Source organism: Lagopus leucura, unplaced genomic scaffold, assembly GCF_019238085.1.
Source record: "Lagopus leucura isolate 7727_CA_CO unplaced genomic scaffold, USGS_WTPT01 Super-Scaffold_100001, whole genome shotgun sequence".
NCBI lineage: Eukaryota > Metazoa > Chordata > Aves > Galliformes > Phasianidae > Lagopus > Lagopus leucura.
The window spans coordinates 45,313,612-45,332,799 of NW_024962262.1; the positions used below are offsets into that span (position 1 = coordinate 45,313,612).

At 40.1% G+C, this 19,188-nt stretch overlaps 1 protein-coding gene across 1 annotated transcript in view; it reads right to left on the reverse strand.

Moving 5' to 3' along the window:
• Nucleotides 1-9,311, reverse strand: part of MRPS9 (mitochondrial ribosomal protein S9) — a 32,938-nt gene extending 23,627 nt beyond the window's left edge. Inside the window, exons 1-2 of the mRNA XM_042868064.1 lie at nucleotides 9,205-9,311; nucleotides 3,222-3,401 (exon numbers count right to left, since the gene is read on the reverse strand). Coding sequence (XP_042723998.1) covers nucleotides 3,222-3,401; nucleotides 9,205-9,273 — 249 coding nt within the window. The 5' untranslated portion in view covers nucleotides 9,274-9,311. The remainder of the gene's footprint in view (nucleotides 1-3,221; nucleotides 3,402-9,204) is intronic.
• Nucleotides 9,312-19,188: the final 9,877 nt, after the last annotated feature.

A 19,188-nucleotide genomic window follows, 5' to 3' on the forward strand; every position in this document is an offset into this window, starting at 1 on the left:
TATTAAACTACACCTAAAACTCCAGTGAAGGACAGAATCTTACGATGCCTACTTTTGAACTACACAGCACAGCCTGATTAACAGTAAAAGACATAGAGGTATGTAAGCACTCAGCAGTAAGAATTATTACTGTTTAAAATGTAAAGCTTGGTAATTCTCCTGCCGGTGCTTAAGCAGCTTTTATATTTTTATAACAGTAATTTAATTATGCATAGCAGACACTATTATACACTAAGTATTTTCCAACACCTGATGTAATATGAAGAAATTAAATATGCAACACAGACACTTGGTATCACTAAACAAAACACTGCACTTTTGGATTCATTTCTTCATCTTTTCAGAAATAGAGTCTGCAAAGCAGTCACATACTTGCCACATGCACTGCATTTACTAATTATAGAGCTCAGTTAATTTTGTGCAAGTGACCAGTGCCGTAGATTCATACAGAAGAAATTGCTACCTATACATGCTCATTTTCCACTTTCAGTCTTGCTGCCTGACAGCCTTTCCTCTATACTCTATCAAGAGAAGGAAAGTTAATGCACTTACCCTTAACCTCTCAGGCAAACTAACTAAACTATCAGGAGCAGCACCAGAGTGAGCCACTGATATAATCTATCCAGATTTCAGTAAGACCTTTGACACTGTGCCCCAAACATCCTTCTTTCCGAATGGAATAAATATGGATTTGATGGGTGGGCTGTTCAATGGACAGGGAATAGGTTGTGAGACTGTACCAAAAGTGGTGGAGAATGGCTCCATGTCTAGTTGGTAATTGGTGACGAGTGGTGTCCCTTGGGGGTCCGTACTGCAAGCAGTGCTCTTAAGATCTTCATCAATGACACTGACAGTAGATCAAGTGCACCCTCAGCAAGTTTGCAGAAAAGACCAAGCTGTGTGGTGTGGTCAACACACCAGAGGGATGTCCCGTGCCATTCAGAGGGACCTAAACAAATACAAGCAGTGGGCTCACGTGAACCTCATGAGGTTCAATATATCCAAGTGTAAGGTCTTGCACATGGGTTGTAGCAACCCCTGCAATCACTACAAGCTGGGGGATGTAAGGATGGAGCACAGCCTTAACAAGAACGACCTGGAGGTACAGGTGAACAGCAAGCTGTACATGAGCCAGTAATGTACCTTCACAGCCCAGAAAGCCAAATGTATCCTGGGCTGCATCAAAAGAAGTGTGGCCAGTAGGCTGAGGGAGGTACCCCTCTACTCTGTGCTGATGAGGCCTCACCTGGAGTACTGCATCCTGATATGGAATCCTCAGTACAGGAGAGATGTGGACCTGTTGGACTGAGTCCAGAGGAGGGACACAAAAATGATCTGAGGAATGGAACACCTTCCCTTCAAGGACAGCCTGCGAGAGCTAGGGCTGCTCAACCTGCAGAAGGCAGCTCTGGAGAGACCTGAGAGCAGCCTTTCAGTACTTAAAGGGAGGCTATAAGAAAGAAAGGTACAGACTCTTAAGCAGGGTCTGTTGCGATGGAACAAGGGAGAGTCGTTTTAAACTGAAGAAGGGAAGTTTAGATTGCTCATAAGGAATAAGTTTTTTTTTTTTTATATAATAAGAGTGGTGAGGCACTGGCACCAATTGTCTGGAGAGGTAGTGGAAGCTCCATCCTTGGAGACATTCAAGGTAAGGCTGGACCAGGCCCTGAGCAACCTGATCTATCTGCAGGTATTTCTGTCCACTGTAGGGGGAGCTGGACTGGATGACATTTATAGGTCTCTTCCAACTCTAAAGACTCTGTGATACTGTAGTAGAGTGAGAGGCCTTTGTAGTGGCAGATTTGTGCATGAATACTCTTTAAGTACTTTCCTGTAACATAAGCATCATTAAAGGTAGGAAAAAAAAAATCAGAAAAATGCTAGGAAAGGAAATTCTGCAACCTGCTGGAAAGCAAGAAAGCCAGTGTAAAGCAGCACACTACTACTAATCCAAATGCCTCCTTCATTAATAATCTTCACTGTTGATAGGACCTTAACTACCGTTAAGGCAGTTAAGTCCTTACTCATAAAGCTTGATTTCCTATGATATCTGACTTGAAGACAAGTTTCCCTTATGAATTTTCTGATACCTGATGAGACTCAAGTCTCACTTCAACCTTTTTCTCAGCAGGCCATTAAACTTCATTCTTTTCTACTTTGTCATCTATTCTCAGAGAAATCTTATGAACTTCATTTTGAAGCCTCTCTGTCAAAAGCAGTTGAAATCACCCTGCATCACCACCTACAGGTGTAGTTCTTCCTTGGCAAAAGCAGGCTATCAAGACCTCTTACACGGAAACAGCTATGCTAACAGAATTTGCCACAGAAAGGTGACAAAACCATGTGAGCAAAACAATCCCCTTCCCCTGAAAAAAACAAAACCACATAATACCTCTTCCAGCACACACAACATCTACCCTAGGGGCACCACTGATATACTGTGCTGCCACGGCTTTAGTAATAGTGTTGCTGCTGTGCAGAAAAAGCAGCATGCAGCTTCACCTACGACAGAATGTCACCAAATGACATTTCTCTTCACTACCTCTGATGTGTGGTAAAATAAGATAGAAATGATGGAAGTGAAGTCCTAGTTGGACGTCAATTTTTATTTATTTATGTGAAAGACAGCGTATCTATACATAAGTTAAATGGCACAGAGAAAGAAGAGGCCACCCACCTATCAGCTGTCAGAGAGAATGGCAATAAAATAATATGTTTTGAGATACTAACACGAGCCCTAGATGCAGGTCTTTATTAGAATCTCTATGCTAAACCAGGGGGTTACTTGTAAAACATCCTATGAGACTTAATTGGCATTACCAGCAACCAGAGTATCACACAAGAAAACCCAACTTAAATATACACAGCAGGTCAAATTGTGGTTAAATGTTCCAAAGAGCTACACAAACCTTTGCAGGGCTTCTTATAACCTCAGATCAAGGGGATTATCCATTAGTACTTTTAAAAAGAACCCACTGTGCTTCAGCAAGATATGGTACACACAGCTCTATACTGTGATGTCTGACCTCACACGGTAGCATGAGTAGAATCTCTATTCACAGTCACAGTTGCAATGTTTGCAACATACAGTAGTAGTCTTTCTTATTCTGACAGTTTGATTAAAAATCACAGAGAGCTGAGGGGCTCATGCTGAAGTAAAGTGCTTTCAATATCTGAAACTCTACAGTAAATTACTTCTCCAACAGAGCAACTGCACTTACATCAATATCCTCTTGGGTAAAAGTTTCTGGATCCTCTCCCATCATGTTGGCTAAATGTCTCTTTCCTAGGTCGAACTCTTCAATTTGTTTCTTAATAAATGCCTCCGTGTATTTTTCAGGTCCTGAGGTTGCTACGTTTTTCCTCCATGCAGCTGTGGTGGTATAAATTAGCCTCAATGTCTAACAAAAACAGAAAAGAAGTGAGATTTATTTTCATATTTTTAGCATCGTGAGTTTTAAATAAAATCAACAGTAAAACAAGTCATGCTTACTGCTTATTTATAACAGGACTCAACACACTACTGCAATAAACTAGCAAATGCAGTTACAGTCACAAAACCATTTTCTTTCAATTGTTTAATGCCTAAGAACAGAAAAACCTTCTAAAAGTTGAACATTTTCACACATCACTATCAATTTGGACAACCACTTTTCCTCTTACTGAAAATATCTGTATTTTTGCACCTGCCTTTTAAGTTTGTTTGTTTGGTGTTTTTTTTTTGTTTGTTTGTTTGTTTGTTTAATTCAGTCAGATTTTTCTGATGGAAAGAAAAGTAGTATTACATATTGGGAACATCCAGCAAAAGCAAAACACAGCATTGATCAAAAGATGCAGTCTTCATTTGCACATATATCTATCAGTACATAAGCAGGTTCTGCATTTACCTAAAGGCACTCCATAACAAAGTATGAACAGAATCTACAGGGCAGCCCTCTAACAGATTTTGGAAACATGTTGGTTACCCTGTGTCCTGTGGCACAGTGACAACCACTGCTAGATGTTCTGGAAAAGTATGAATTACTCCTTCTTTGCTCAGTGCCAGAGGGTTCACTGCTTCTGGTGTAATGATGAGGAAACAAAGCAGGATGATTCTCAGCAGCAGCTACTACCAAGCATGGCTCCAGCTCAGGAATCAAAACTCCAGGGACAAATATTTGTCTCCCACAAAGATTGACAGATAAGCTTTTCTTTTAATCAAGACAATCAGAAACTACGATGACTAATTTCAATTAAGCCTTCTGCCAGAGGAACAGGAGTTTCATTGACAGGGCTGCAATGTTCCAGTTTCAGCTTACTGCCAGTAGCGTGCATTATTTTGTTAATGCCAGCTTTGGAGAGACAAAGTCCTCTGCAGCTCTATGGCTCTGGCAGAATACTGAAATTTCTGTGCCCTGCCAAAGAGTAGGGAGCTCTCTGCTAAGCTAGTGCCAGAGATCCCAAAATGGCCCTCCTGAGTGCCAAAGCTAACAGGAGGTGGTTGAAGTGGAAGAAAGAAGACTTTTCTTCTTTACCTTACCCTTCTTTACCTTTACCCTTCTTTACCTTAATTTCTTTCAGCAAGTAATTAAACTGTCTCCACTTCTGATGCTGCAGCCTCAGTCTACCTTTCATGAAACATTAAAACCCAAACACTCATAACAAAGTGAATTAGTAGCCTTATTATGAGGAACAGAATAAACCTAGCAACCAAAACAACTAAACATCCTCTCAGTCACAGAAACAGCCTTCTGTAAATCACAACTTGGACACGCTGACCATTTTGACTGATTTGATCATTCCAAATTAAGCTAATATAAGCAGCTTAAAACGTTTTCTTCCTAAAACTAATATGAACACAGTAGCAATCTTCAAGCCTGGGTACAACCACAAAGACATAAACACACATAAATGTGCACTGGCCACAGAAGGTTTAAAAACAGCTTCATGGCAGAGTGCTGTTGCCTTATTTTCTCCATGGTTTAGAAGCACCATATACAATGCCACATATATATGCATACATATATATGTATAAATATTTTAAATACACATCTTCCATCTACAAGGCTCTGATGACATCCTAAGAAAGCAATAAGGTTTCTCTGCATATTACCTACTCTTCTCCTAGTCACTCCTCAGGAAAGAATTCAATTCATCCTCTTACTTGTTGTAATAGTAATTAATTACTTGTAATTCTTGTTAATGAACACATGATTCCATATTACTCAGCCCAAAATTGCTTTCTCTCTCCTATGCTTTAAACAGGACACTTTAAAAAGACTGCTTTCATCTTATTCCTGTCAATTTCTATTGTAATTTTCTCATTTTTGTCCTCCTTCCCTCAAGCTATTCATATTCTTCCCTAGTTTCAATTCATCACTAATCAAAAGTCCCTGGACATACAAACTGTTCATAATTAGAAAACAGCCTCTTATGCAAATCAGTATCTATTGTATTGGGAACCTCTTCTGGGATAAGAGCACTATTTCATGGGCAATACAGGCAAGAACTGCAAAGTAGCACCAGATGCTCCTGGCATTTCTGTAAAAAAAAAAAAACACTCCTCAACTTTCCAGAGGAAACTATAGAGGTTTACATTTACTCGTTACACATTTCATGGAGCATTACTGCAGACAGCAACCTCACCACTTTTAAATAATATAGGTTACTGCCAGTACTCCTGAAATAGTAGGCAATTCTAGCAGAGTAGGAGAGAATGGAAAACCTCTACTTTTGGACACATCTCCTGATCAACTTCTCCCCAAACAACCCAGCATTCAGACAGTTTCACAAATCCCTATTTTCTTGGAAGACAGTAAACATATAGAAAAATCAGCTTATGTAAAATCTGCTTCCAAAAAAAAAAATCCACAATAAAAAACAATTTTCAGACAACTCCAAGTTGATCACCCTAAGAGATGTAACCAGGAGTTGTTGTTCGTTTGTTTTTATTTCCAGGGGGGTTTGTTTGGTTGGTTTGTTGTTTTTTAACTACTGTCCCATGAATATGGCTTCACTGGTGAGTGTGGTGAGCAGGACCAGGGAAGTCATCCTGCCCCTGGACTTGGCACTGGTGAGGCCTCACCTCCAGTACTGCATTTGGTTTTGGACAGCTCAGTACAGAAAGGACATTGAGGTGCTGGAGCAGATCCAAAGAAGAGCAACAAGGCTGATGAGGGGCTTGGAGAATATGGCCTATGAGGAGAGACTGAAAGAACTGGGGCCGTTTAGCCTGAGGACGAGGAGGCTGAGGGGAGACCTTATTGCTCTCTTCCAGCATCTGAAAGGTCCTTACAGCAAAAGCAGAGCTGGTGTCTTCTCACTGGTGACAGGACGAGGGGAAATGGCCTTACGTTGAGCCAGGGTAAATTTAGGTTGGATATCAGGAAACACTTCTTTACACAAAGGGTTGTGAAGCACTGGAATTGGCTCCCCAGGGAGGTGGTTGAGTCACCATCCCTGGATGTATTTAAAAACTGTTTGGATGTGGTGCTCAGGGACATGATTTAGTGGAGGGTTGTTAGAGTCAGGGTAGTATGGTTCGGCTGTGGTTGGACTCCATGATCTTTAAGGTCTTTTCCAACCTGAGTGATTCCACGATTCTATGTTAAGGGCAAAGAAAAAAGGGCTACAAAGATGATCAGAGGCTTAGAGCGTCTGCCTTATGAGGAATGGCTGAGAGACCCGGGATAGAAGGCATCTTATTGACGCTTATAAATATCTAAAGGGCAGGTATCGAGTGGATGGGGCCAGGCTCTACCTTGTGGCCCAGCAACCAAACAAGGGACAACGGGCAGAAACCGGAACACAGGAGATTCCATCTGAACACGAGGATAAATGTCTTGGGGTTTGACAGATGCACAGTTAGAGCTGTATAACCACAACAACATGCAGGAATAGAGCTGCCCTGTGTCTACTGCTCCAGCTACTGGTCGCATAGTCAAGAAAGATGCAAACAGCAGTCCTTCACTCAGTCTTGCACAAAACAAAGCATGCAATATGTAGTTATCATACAGAATGGGTATGTGAGCTTTTTGCTATCAAGTGTGATGTTTTACAAAGTGTTTTAATTCATTTAGTTAAATGACATTTACAAAGTCTCAGATTCCAGTTGGCCTTCAAATTAAATAGAGAAATCAGTATCAGGTTTGTGTTTTAATAAGCATTTTGTGAAACACATCAGGAAGTATCACAAGATATCATTAAACACGCTGAAGTAATTTTATATTACTTTAATAAAAGACTTGCCAAAGTATTTAATCAGAAGAAACTTCTCCCTAACTGAATTCTCTCTTCAAGGTAACTAAAACCACATCTCTCCCACCCACAGAATCTACTTCTTTTGCTTATTTGACCAAATCTATGTATTAGGCTTTGCTTGTACTGTATATTATAAAATAAATGTATTTGTATTTACATATTTATATATATATATTGTATTTATATATATTTATATAATATGTATTATTAAAATATATGTATAAAATAAATGTAGAGATGCAGGGTAAATATCAAACCTGCGTAATGGGGGCAAAGATTTAGATCTAGTGGATTTCAGGTATAAACTATAAAATACCAGTAGGCTTTTCAACTCTATCTCGGCTAGCAACTGCACAGAAAGCTACTCCATTCTTAGCATGCAGCTACAAAATCTCCCAAAATACTGAGGCCAATATGCTATGACAAACCATTTCTCAAGCACAGTTTGATAAGCAGCCTAACATCCACAGTGTTACAACCAATGTCTGCTTCATGCCCAGCCATTTCTTGAAGCCAGACCATGCTGGAGATTTGCTCTTATACACACAGTGTCACCCAATCTGGTTTTACGTTCTCTGCTGGCAGGACAAAGTGGTATCATATTTCTGATACGAGTACATACACGAACCACAGAAATTCACACACAATACCAGACCCAATCAAAAGCAAGAGCCCACATGGTATTCTGAACTCTTCTACTACAAAAAAAAAAACCTACACAACCACAACAGGAATGATAGAAACAAAGTAAGACCATTTTTCAGTACAGATTCTTGACAGTGTTCACTGCAATTTTCTTGAGTTCCATGAGGTGCTTTCCGTACTCACGTAAATGCTTCACACTCTGAACATCCTCACCAAACTGTTCTTTAGATTAACAGCATAAGAATCTTTCAAACTGCCTGTGCCCCATGTCTCCTTAGTTCCTTTTGCACCCTTTAGGTCAGACATTTGCAAACAGGATGATAAGTTTATAGCTGTGAGCTCAGGTACAGATCCCACCTTTGGCAGAGAGAATTAGACAGGTCATCAGAGAAGACCCCTTCCAGCCCTGTCTTCTACAGTCACTTCTTCAAGACTATTTCTCAGCTCACAGGTGCCTGCCCAGAAATGCCACACCACTGTCAGTCATAACTGTGACGTAGGATAACCAAAACCAGGCAAACTCCTCCAAATGCTCTATGCACTATGATCAAGCACTAGGACTTTTTCAGCTTTTTTCTCAGTCCTTGGGCAACTTCAGTGTATTTCTGCCTGCTGCACAAGGAACCACCCAGGTCTTCATTCCTAATACATAATGCTCATCCGCAATTCAGCAGTATTAAATAGTTCCAATTGCTCCCTCCAGCATTACCTCTGATTTACTTACTACATCAATTTCTTGCTACTCAGGGTTTCGTTCAGTCACCAAACAGATCCTCAGCTCACACAGTTAGTCGCTTGGGACTGTTAGCAGGCTGCCTTTGAACAAATTTGTTGGCCACTGCTGGAATGCATATATCCAGCACTGCTGCAACACCACAGCTGCCCGCTGCACTGACAGCAGCTGAAAGCCAGCATCTACCAGAACAGGTGGTTGGTTCTGCTCAAACAGGAGCAACCTCATTTCTGGAGAGCAATTCCCTCCACACTGCGGGGATTCGGAGATTCCATAACCACTCATCCGCTTACCAAACGTAATATCGTTTGTTAATTACCCGCAACTCTCACACTGCTCTGTTTCTGTGGATGGCTGTGGGCTACAGCCCAGCCCCGCTACTTCTGTCCCCACACACGCTATACCAAGCCTCCCCTGCACTTTTAACTTCACGACGAAAACCAAACGCAGCCCGGCGGAAGCGGCTGCACTGCAACCAACCCCTGCAGCTCCCGAGCCTCTCAGCGGGGCGAACGCACGCAGGATCCCGCGCGGCTCAGGCTTCCCGCTCCCCTTCGGCCGCCACGCAGTGCCCGGGCGGCTCTCACCTGGGCGCTGGGCCCGCCCGACGCCAAGCTCCATCGGCCGCCCAGTCGCAACACGCGCCCCGCCGCCATACCGGCCGCCGGGAGACAGGACGGCCCGGTGCGCCGCAGCCCACAGTAGGCCCCACAGCCGGCGATTGGCGGGAAGGATGAGGCGGGGCTGCGCCTGCGCGCTGTTTCGCGCCGTGAGCGGGCGGTGCTGAGGAGCGCTGAGAGGAAGATGGGGGGTGGGGCTTCGGGTGTGCGGTGCTTGTTGTATGAACGTGGAGCGGCTGGAGTGTGCTCAGCTTTGGGTTCTGCTCTCTGTGACAGCGACAGGGCCCGAGGGAACAGCATGGAGCTGACAGAGGAGGGGCAGCTGGGGGTTAGGAAATGGTTTATGGTTCGTTTAACCTTTAAGGTTGTGACTGGGTCAATGGCAGGCAGCGGGTGCGCGTGTTCCGTGAGATGGACATCATCAGATTCCTGGTGGAGCAGGCGGTGCTGAAAGTTGTAGCAGGTCTGGTGCAACCCTACTGCTCATGGAAACTATAGCCAAAGGCTTTATTTCATCATATCCATGGGGTACATATGTATGCACCTCCGAGTGATTGGATTTTGGTGGTTGTGTTTTATGCCACAGGGAAAGTGGAAATGAATTAAAATCCTTATTAAAAAAAAAAATAAATGTTAATTTCTAGACTTTCGCACTCACTATTTGAGAGGGTGTTCTGGAAGCAAATCCCAGCTTTTCCAGCTTTGTTTTTTCATATCCACTGTCAGCTTTTGCATCCTCCTACTCGATTGTAAGTATGATTTCTTCCCAGGGATTTAAAAGAGAGTATAAGAAAACTGGCAGTGGGCAAGGGAAATTGCTCATGCAGGGAGGTCAAGGAGAAACCAACTGGAAAGGTGTATTTATTCCCTAGGTCACCAGCCATGAAAATGACAACTTCAGTATTTTTATTGACATGGATATGTATAAGCAACTACTATGAATACTGAACCAAAGGGAAGCAGTGAAATGGCTCTCTTCCATGCACAGCTGACCAAGCACTGGGAACAGCAGCCAGCTCTCATTCACACAGTGCATATGGATTGCACTTGGTAAGCAGCTGTTTCTCCAAATGAGACTAAAATGAAGTTGGGTTGGGGTCACAGTCCTACTTGATCCCCTGAAGGATCTGAAGGGTAGGGTAGTGCAGCCTTTTGAAGGTTCATAGCAAGTCTCATCTGCCACCTGTTGCCCCCTTTCTTGGCTCTGCTTGGGGATGGAGAAATGCCTCAGTCCTCACCTAGCTAAATAATCATCACCTCTCTGCCAGCTGCCTAGAAGCAAAACACCACTGGAGTGAACTGCTTTAATTCTCTACGTGCAATTAATTGTCAGTAAAATCCAAAGAGCACTGACGCCTATACAATATTGGCTACCTGTACTTTGTAGCTAGTTGATGTCAATCCAGCTCCCTCCTTACCTTAAGTCCACCTACTCCTATGCCTATGGGGAAATAAAACCAAATACTACTGCAGTCCAAGTAAAAAACACGCTTTCAAGCACATGAGAGTCTAGATATGGTTCACTGTTTTAGTCTGAGGTTGTAAAATTGTTCTCACAAATGTAAAACAATTCATTAGATGAAGAGACCTCAGTATATGTGGAGTCAAGTATTTAATGACAAGGACTGTGTTGTGTTTCTTTTGACTGGTCAAACCTTAGAAACTGCACCTTCAGTATAAGAAACTTTTGCAGAAATTGCTTTGAAATCCTTGAGTCAGGTATTTTTCCAACCATCCCACTGCTGCCAAGGAGCTTACCTGAACTTTTTATTTGTGGAAGACACTTCTCCAGAAGTCCAGGTTACTGGTAAAGGTAATTATTGGTTATTGCTTGTGGTATTTTGAAGGAAATGGACTTTTGAGGTGGGCATGGCTTGTGTTCCAGAAGGATTCCTTCTGATATAAGGCTTGCCACTCCTAATCGGATGACATGAGTTTGTGTTTACCGGCTCAAAATCAACTCTTAGCACCAGCCACTGAAAGATAAAAATGAAGTTGTGGAAGTTACTTACGTGCTCAACTTCTGCATTCCCAGCCCTCTGTCAAGTTTATTAAGACAGCGCTTAGGAGAAATGCAAGAAAACCATGTTTAATCTACTTACCCAAGACTAATTCCAAAGGGTTTCTCTATCTATCTCTATATTTAGTTGACATACTGTAGATGCTTACCTAATCCATGCAAACTATGCTGATGTTTTGCTAAGCCCTCTGTGAATCTTTAGTCTCTTTGTGTCAGGAATGTCTTTCTGAGCCTGGATGGGCAATGCTCAACTCTGGGAATTTGTTCAAGTAGTGAACTTTATCATACCTTGTTGATTGTACTCTTACAATCATGCAACTGGTAACTGCTGCTTGCACAGCATCAGCTAATTTTGTTTTGGGGCTAGATAATGTGGGCACGAAAGTAATTTGAGGATGCTGTTATGCGTGAAGCAAGGTAGCCTGTGACAGAACGTAAGGGACTCTATGATTTAGAAGACCAAAGAAATAGTCGTAGGAGAAATAAGACTTTTTGGGATCCTGTAATCTAAATGTGCTTCTGAAGAGATGTCTGACTATGTTACTGTTTTCACTTCTGCTGCACTGAAATAAAAAAGTAGATTTGCTTTCGATTTCTGAAGTTCTTAGAAAAAATTTTTTGTTCTTTCACCTGTTGTTTTCTTCCTTAGTCGATGAGTACTTTGGCTTGTCCAGAGATCAAGCAGTTGGGTGACAGAGGGTGCTAGGCAAAGCATCCACTTGGATCTTAACCAGTGGCAACTTCTGACTTCTCCTTGGAGCCAGGAAGTTTAGAAAAACCCAGGTCTGGTCACTTGGAATTCAACAACGGCTTGAGTTTTGGCTACGGAGAGCACTGGAGAGGAGAACCATGGCTTGACAGAAATCCTCATGTTTCAGAAGATAATTGATATGTGTTTGGGGAAAAAACAAAACAAAACAAAACAACAACAACAAAAAAAAACCACAACAAAATGCATGTTAAAAATGCAGATAATTCAGCAGTATTTTAGTTCTGTTCCAGTTAAGTAATTTCCCAATATTTTATGGCATCTGTGTGCTTTTTGACAATGAAATTGTTTTGCATTAATCTTTTTCATCACTATTGAAAGGCTTAAAGCTGATATATTCAGAAATCATGCTTTCTTAAATGAAAACACATTAATTTTACTTTTAAAAATGAATAATAAGAGCAACTACTTCATTGTACCTAGATTTCTTCAAATGCAGACTGATCACACTCCAATTTGTAGACTGCATGTGCCAGCTACCTAAGGGTTGTCAATTACGTTATGCTATAAAAGACACAGCACTTAAGGAGCTGTCAATCAAGCCTGTTGTGAGAGGTTTCAAGAGTCATTATTCCAATAGTATTTATTGAATATAAAAATAAAATTTACATGAAAACACCAAATACAGTTGGATCATATTTCATTTTATTGCAAGAATGCTTTGCAGTGAGCACAGAAGCAGTAAGTATGACATCACCAGAGATTATTTCTTGTAATTCTGTGCCTCTGGTTTGTTCCTTTGGACAGCATTCCTTCTTCATCAAAAAAGATTCTGCCCTAATCCCACTGACTTCATCACAGTTTGTATCACAGCTCCACATCTGTTTCATCTTTTCTTCAAAGTCCAAGTGATAGTATTCTTTTTATATATTTTTCCCTTCATGGCTTATGTCTATCTTTGAGCACTGCAAAGCTTTTTGGGGAGCATTCCTTTCTGCATCGCTATGTTCCAGCTCTACCATAATTTATGTGCTTGAGTAACCCCCATTGAATCTGCAAACAGCTCTCAGAAAGTAGGAGAATTTGTATGGATGTAATTTGGAGGCATTTGAAGACAGTTTTATTCCACATGGATGCCAGAATCAGCCCAAAGAGATCCAAATACAGTGTCTGGGCCTATTTTTAGTTGGCAAGCGCTTTTAGACTCTGTAATGTCTTTGTCATTTGTCTACCATAAGCTTTGCCTCCATATGTTTATCACTGTTGCTGATTCAGTCTTTCAATATTAGAATCACTTAGAGCTGTGCTTTCAACTAAGGCTTGCATCAGAGCTTTTAGACAAATGTCACTACTGATTCTAGAAGCAGCTTAGGGTCAGAGCTGACATTAGATCCATAAGTTATGTCTGTACTGCTGAATAAAGGAGGCCTTACACTGGCCTAGAGATTGAGTGACCTTGCTTGGATCGCATCAGCTCTGGTTAGACTTTCCCTGAGCTATGATGCTGGATGGAGCAGCCTGAAATAGAATCAGAAATATAAATAATCTCTTTGCTCCATAGACATAGTAGTTTTATCTCTTAATCACATAGAAATGTATTGTTATTCCCATTACTGAGCCTTCTCAGTAACTTTCCATTAGTGATTTTTCTAAGTACATATTTTCTGTGTGCATATACTCAGAATAAACGGAAGAAAGCAGTGATTTCTCAAATCGTACATACTTCCCAAGATTCTTCTATAGATAGGGAGTAGACACTGTAAGTCCTGCCTACCTCACCAGATAACCAGAAAATGCATCTTACAGTGTTCCCTCCTGGGACGATGCCGGCAATTCAGCTGTATATGGTTTATGGATGCTATTTGAGGTTGTGAACTCCATATACGTCTTTGTCAGACTGCAAGTGCCATCTTGATTTTAAGGCTGGCATTTGTCTTCCTACAGCTTCACATTTTTCCTGCTGAATTGAAATTCATGCAGGGTGCAGGTGCAGAGCAGCAGTTGGTGCCCACAGGCTATCCCATGGAGCACCGTGCTTCTACACGCTGTTAGCCCTGCCAAGGAGGTCAGGTTGTTGAGGACATCATCACCTTGGCCACAAACTGATCTGGCAAGAGACTGTATTCACCTGAAAGCTGAATCTGGATTAAAGAAGAAAAAAAGCACCAAGTACTGCTGCTACATTCGGACCACTATATTCAAATAATGAAGAAGATAATCTGGTCAGTTTTCTGCTGTAGTTTTCTTCCCAGAAAATATCAGTTTATGTGTCTGTATTGAATCCAGTTAATGACATTGGTGTCATTAGCTTTCCCTTATGCTAGACAACTAAGTAAGAGAATAAATGTTTTTTTGTACCTGTTACAGTGTTTCAGGTAGAATATAATGTTTTATGTAATGTGAAGGCTATAAAATGTCCAGCAAAAACAAGTGTCTAACTTAATACAGATGTCCTCCACAGGTGTTCCTCAAAGGAACTGCTGGCTTGTTTTTGGCTTCTCTGTTATTACAGCAATGAGGCACTACCTGCAGTCTGTGATATGGGTGCCAGCAGATGATGAACCAGCCAGCAGAACACCTGAAAAAGATGCTTCCTGTATTAGTCCCACACAAGAGCTTTGTCTGCAGTAACCTTCTTTGCGTAGGTCTGAAGGGGGAAGCAAGCACGGGAAGCTTCTTCAGTGTTCACACGTGTGCAAGAGCTAGCCTGAAGCAGTGCTCTGCTCTTCATGAGTGGGGCTGGCATTTAATAGGAGGGCCTCCAGGCATTGTACACTAGCCTTGAGAAACTATCAGCCACTGTCTACTAAAGTTGCTTGGGGATTTCAACTTAAGAGGACAAATGGTGCAGTCAGGAGCTAACCCATAAAATAGCATGTGCATTTGAGATGATTATAAGTATCAGTAGGAACTGCATGAATCATCATCTCCTTACACATGATAGTCTAATACGTATATTGGCCTACATCTGAACATCTGCAGCAAATGTATTTCTCAGATTATGATAGTTCTCTTATAAAACAGGAGGCAAAATGGGAGAGAAAGTTTGCAAGAGCTTGGGGGAAAGAGAAAGGACTCTGCAACTTCTGTGGGCATAGTCACAAACTGGCTGATTTACTTACATGTTGATGACATATCTCACGTGCCATTTATAATGAGCTGTCAAAACCCGACTGAACATGGTTGGCTGGCAGCAAATTATCCTGAACCTTGCAGAGGTAAGTAGGCTTCAGCTTATTTTAAAGTATACCAGACATTTTGTCTCTTTGGTCAAGCCTACCCAGTCATTTATAATAAGTTACATGCAAAGGTCAAACTGTACTGAAATATAAAATATGGTTAAAATAAATCAGATTTAACCATTTCAGTTTACTTAGGTAAAAGGCAAAGCAACATGAAAAAGCTTGTTAAATATCTCCTGGGAGAGGACATCACTGTCCCCCATTAAGTGGACTGTGTGTGCTAGTTTTCTGGATAGACTTAAACAAACAAACAAACTGAAAAAAAAACAACCAGAAACAAACAGGGGTTTTATCAGGAGTTTTTGCTGGGGTTTAGAAATTCTGAGCTTAACTTAAAAGTTAGAAAACTCTCTGGTGAGGGGCTTTGTCCCAGTTCTATTTCTTTCAGTGGGCAATACACTGGAGAGTATGGTGTAAAATAAGGAATTATTTGGTAAAGTATTTCTACATCAGGATAGTGCTCTGGTCACTTTTTGAACGTCTTTTGGTAACTTTCAAGCAGGGAGCCTCAAAGTGAAGACCGGACTTGGGAAAACAAAATGTGGTTTTGCCACATTGACTTTGAAAATTTCTGCAAGTGATACATAGTTTAATTGTTACCTTAATTATTTGTGGAGGTTTACTGAGAGGGGTTTTTACACTCTTCTGCTGAAATAAGTTAGCAGATTCACAGATCTAAAGACTGGAAAACCAATGTGTTAAGCTGTAGTGTTTTTAGAGATATAACATTTAACTTATTCTTCTTCCTCTTTTTCTTCCTTTTCTAATTTTTCTTCCTCTCGAAAAAGAGTTATTAATTTATCTCATATATGAACATACTGTATAGTTTCAAAACTTTGTTTTTCTTAGTGCTCTCTAGTCAGAGCTGATGCTATTATTACTGTGTCAAAATGCCACCAGAGAATAGCTTTCCTTACAGTACCTTTCATTATTTGTTACCATAACTTTTTCTGTTATCTTTGAGTTACGTTTTCAGGTTGCATACACTGCAAGATGTGACAGCACTATTAGCCCAGAAGGTTTAAGAATTATCAGCTGTAAATTTGAAAATATTTTCAGAATCTTTAACCTTATTCAAGGGGAAAAAATGTGTTTCACCTGTCACTTAAATATTCATCACATCATAATCTGTTTAGTCTGGAGAAGAGGAGGCTCAGTGCAGACCTCATCGCGCTCTACAACTTCCTGAAAGGATGCTGTGATGAGGAAGGGTTTGGCCTCTTCTCCCAGGCAACAAACAGGACCCGAGGAAATGGCCACAGGTTGTACCAAAGGAGGTTTAGGTTAGACATAAGGAAAAGCTTTTTCTCTCAGAGAGTGATCAGGCACTGGAATGGCTGCTCAGAGAGGTGGTGGAGTCGCTGTCCCTGGCAGTGTTCAAGACACGTCTGAATGAGGAGCTACAAGATATGGTTTAGTAGCTTAGAGGGTAATAATGGTGATAGGAGGATGGTTGGACTAGATAATCTTGTAGGTCGTTTCCAACCTTGTGATTCTATGATTCTGTAGCCAATGGTGATCTCATTGATGAGCTCAGTAGAGTTGCTTAAACTAGCTTACATGCATGGCGTTAGAAGACACTGTTTCATTTTTCAAGATGTGCTTTGGATTCATTGCATTTACCTGTATCATCAGATCTTCTGTGTCTTTTCACAAGTGACTTCTAAAAGGATTCAGGATTTCATACTCAATGTGCCTAATCTGTCTTATCTTCCATATATGGTTAAAAGCATTAGCAGTCAAGTTATACAATCAAAATGAGTAAAAATAGTGAAGTGGTTGACATTTGAAAATTGATCCATTTTATTTGAATTGCTTATTTTCAAGCAATTCTTCATGAAGATAATACAATTAAGACCTAGGAGGCACACTTAGAATGGAAAGTTCAGAAGAGAACCACACAAACTGAGGTTGCTTCAAATGTGTGAAGAGAAGTTCAGCACTCATGGTCTTATTTGGAATACTGTTTTCTATAATTTTCTGGAAAACATCCCACTAAAAAATGTGCTGTTTACACCAACATATTCAATGCTCGCTTATTCTAACCCAAGATTATAACCATAAATCAAATACAAGAATAAAAATTGAAATTAATATCCTCTCTTTTATACCTATTCTGTGCTTGTTTCTTAATTTATATCAGATGGAAGTCAAATGTTTTTAAAGAATCAAAATCAGCTTTTTAAGAAGATGATTCACCTTTCCTAAATAACTTCTCCTTAAACTTTCATTTATACTTCGGATTTTATGAGTATGAGATTGTTGGAATATTTTGGGTGTTTTGGGTAGCTGAAAGTGAATCCAAATTCTTGAACCTTTTTCCATATTCCATCTCTTATTTTTAATACTACTGTTTTATTTGTCTTCGGAAAAATCTAGAATCTTTTGTGACACAGCAGTATTCTCACTCTATAATAACAAACTGTCATGGTATTATTTAGGATAGATTTTCTTGATTTAGATCAAAATCTGTTTTTTAGATTTATTCTATTGCAGTGACATAGTACATTACAAGTAATTCCAACACAAAACAATGAGGATTTCTGTCTTTTAGTTAATATTTAAAGCATTTGCTGTTGAAAGAAATGAAGTTGGATATACACAAAGAAAAGAATCAGATCTGAATAAAGTATAACAGGAAGTTAACAAAGTAGGCTTTCTCTTAAGTGACAACTCCAAAATATGGATGGAGATGATGATAGCATGGATGCCTATGGCAAGAAAGGAAACTACAAAGGATTAGAACATAGAGGTAGAAGATAAAAAGTGGGTATAGATTTACTGTGTATCTGAAACACAGATAATGAGTACACAGTAAATGAGACTTAAAGGAAAATCTCTTGTTCATAAATGCACGGAAACAACTTCTTGAATGCACAGTTGGTTGCTTAATCAGAGTTTCAAAACTTTTAATGTCATAAGTACAAAATACAGAGGAATTATATTTAATTCAGAAATGCAATCCAAGTGGCAGAAATATCTTAAAATGTTGAACAATTATTTTTTCTTATCTTTCCTCAAGTAAATATCTGGAAAAACTTATGAAAGAAACATAAGAAAGTAAGTATACTCATGAAATGAATTTATTGAATATTTCATTCACCAAGTAGGCTATCACTAAGCAGTTGCAGAGAACTCATTATCACTTGGAAAGCATGTAATACCTTATTATTTCTGGGAGCAGTCTTGGTATGGCAGTGCCACTGAGAGAGAAATATCTCCTACCTCTCAAAAATAAACAATGAGAAAATCAGCCAAGTTTCTGTAGACAGAAGATTTTTGTTTGAGATGTTCTTGTAGATCAGCACTGAAAAAAGACTTCACCAAATTACATGTTAATGATGACAAAGGAATTTCATTGGGATTTTTTCTTAAAATGGAGAATACAGTTTTGGGATGTTTACCATACAAAAGGAATGATTTAAAGTATGTGTTTTTGAAACAAACATATGTTTTTCCTTCGTCTGGTAACAGAGAAGATTGAGTAGGGTTTGTGTAATTCCATGTTAGAAGTACAAAAATTGTGCAAAGCTAAGAAGTAGACTGTATTAGTGTTAAGTTGTCCAGAAAGGCACATCAAGTGTACTTTGCACTTCACATTTTATAATGCCAAAAGTTAAATGTATAATACAAAATTTCCAGAAGCTGAACTATAAGGTAATTATGATAATTAGTGATATTTCTCTCCAGAGATCGAGCTCTAATAGTTAAGGAGTAGCTTGATGTTAAAATAAAAGATTCCCTATGCAATGATTAATTAAATACAAGGAATCCAGGAGGTTTATTGCGTAGCACTAATGCACATAATTCTATTTTCTTTGGGCCACAGTGTATGCTTGTTATCAAACATATATTTCTTTAGCTGAAGTTGAGACAGCAGCAGGATATTGCAACTACTGAAATGAGCACCTTGATGGGAAGATCCTTTTGTTTTCCATATTGCCTGCAAACCCATGCTCCATGGTGATTTCACTTGCAAT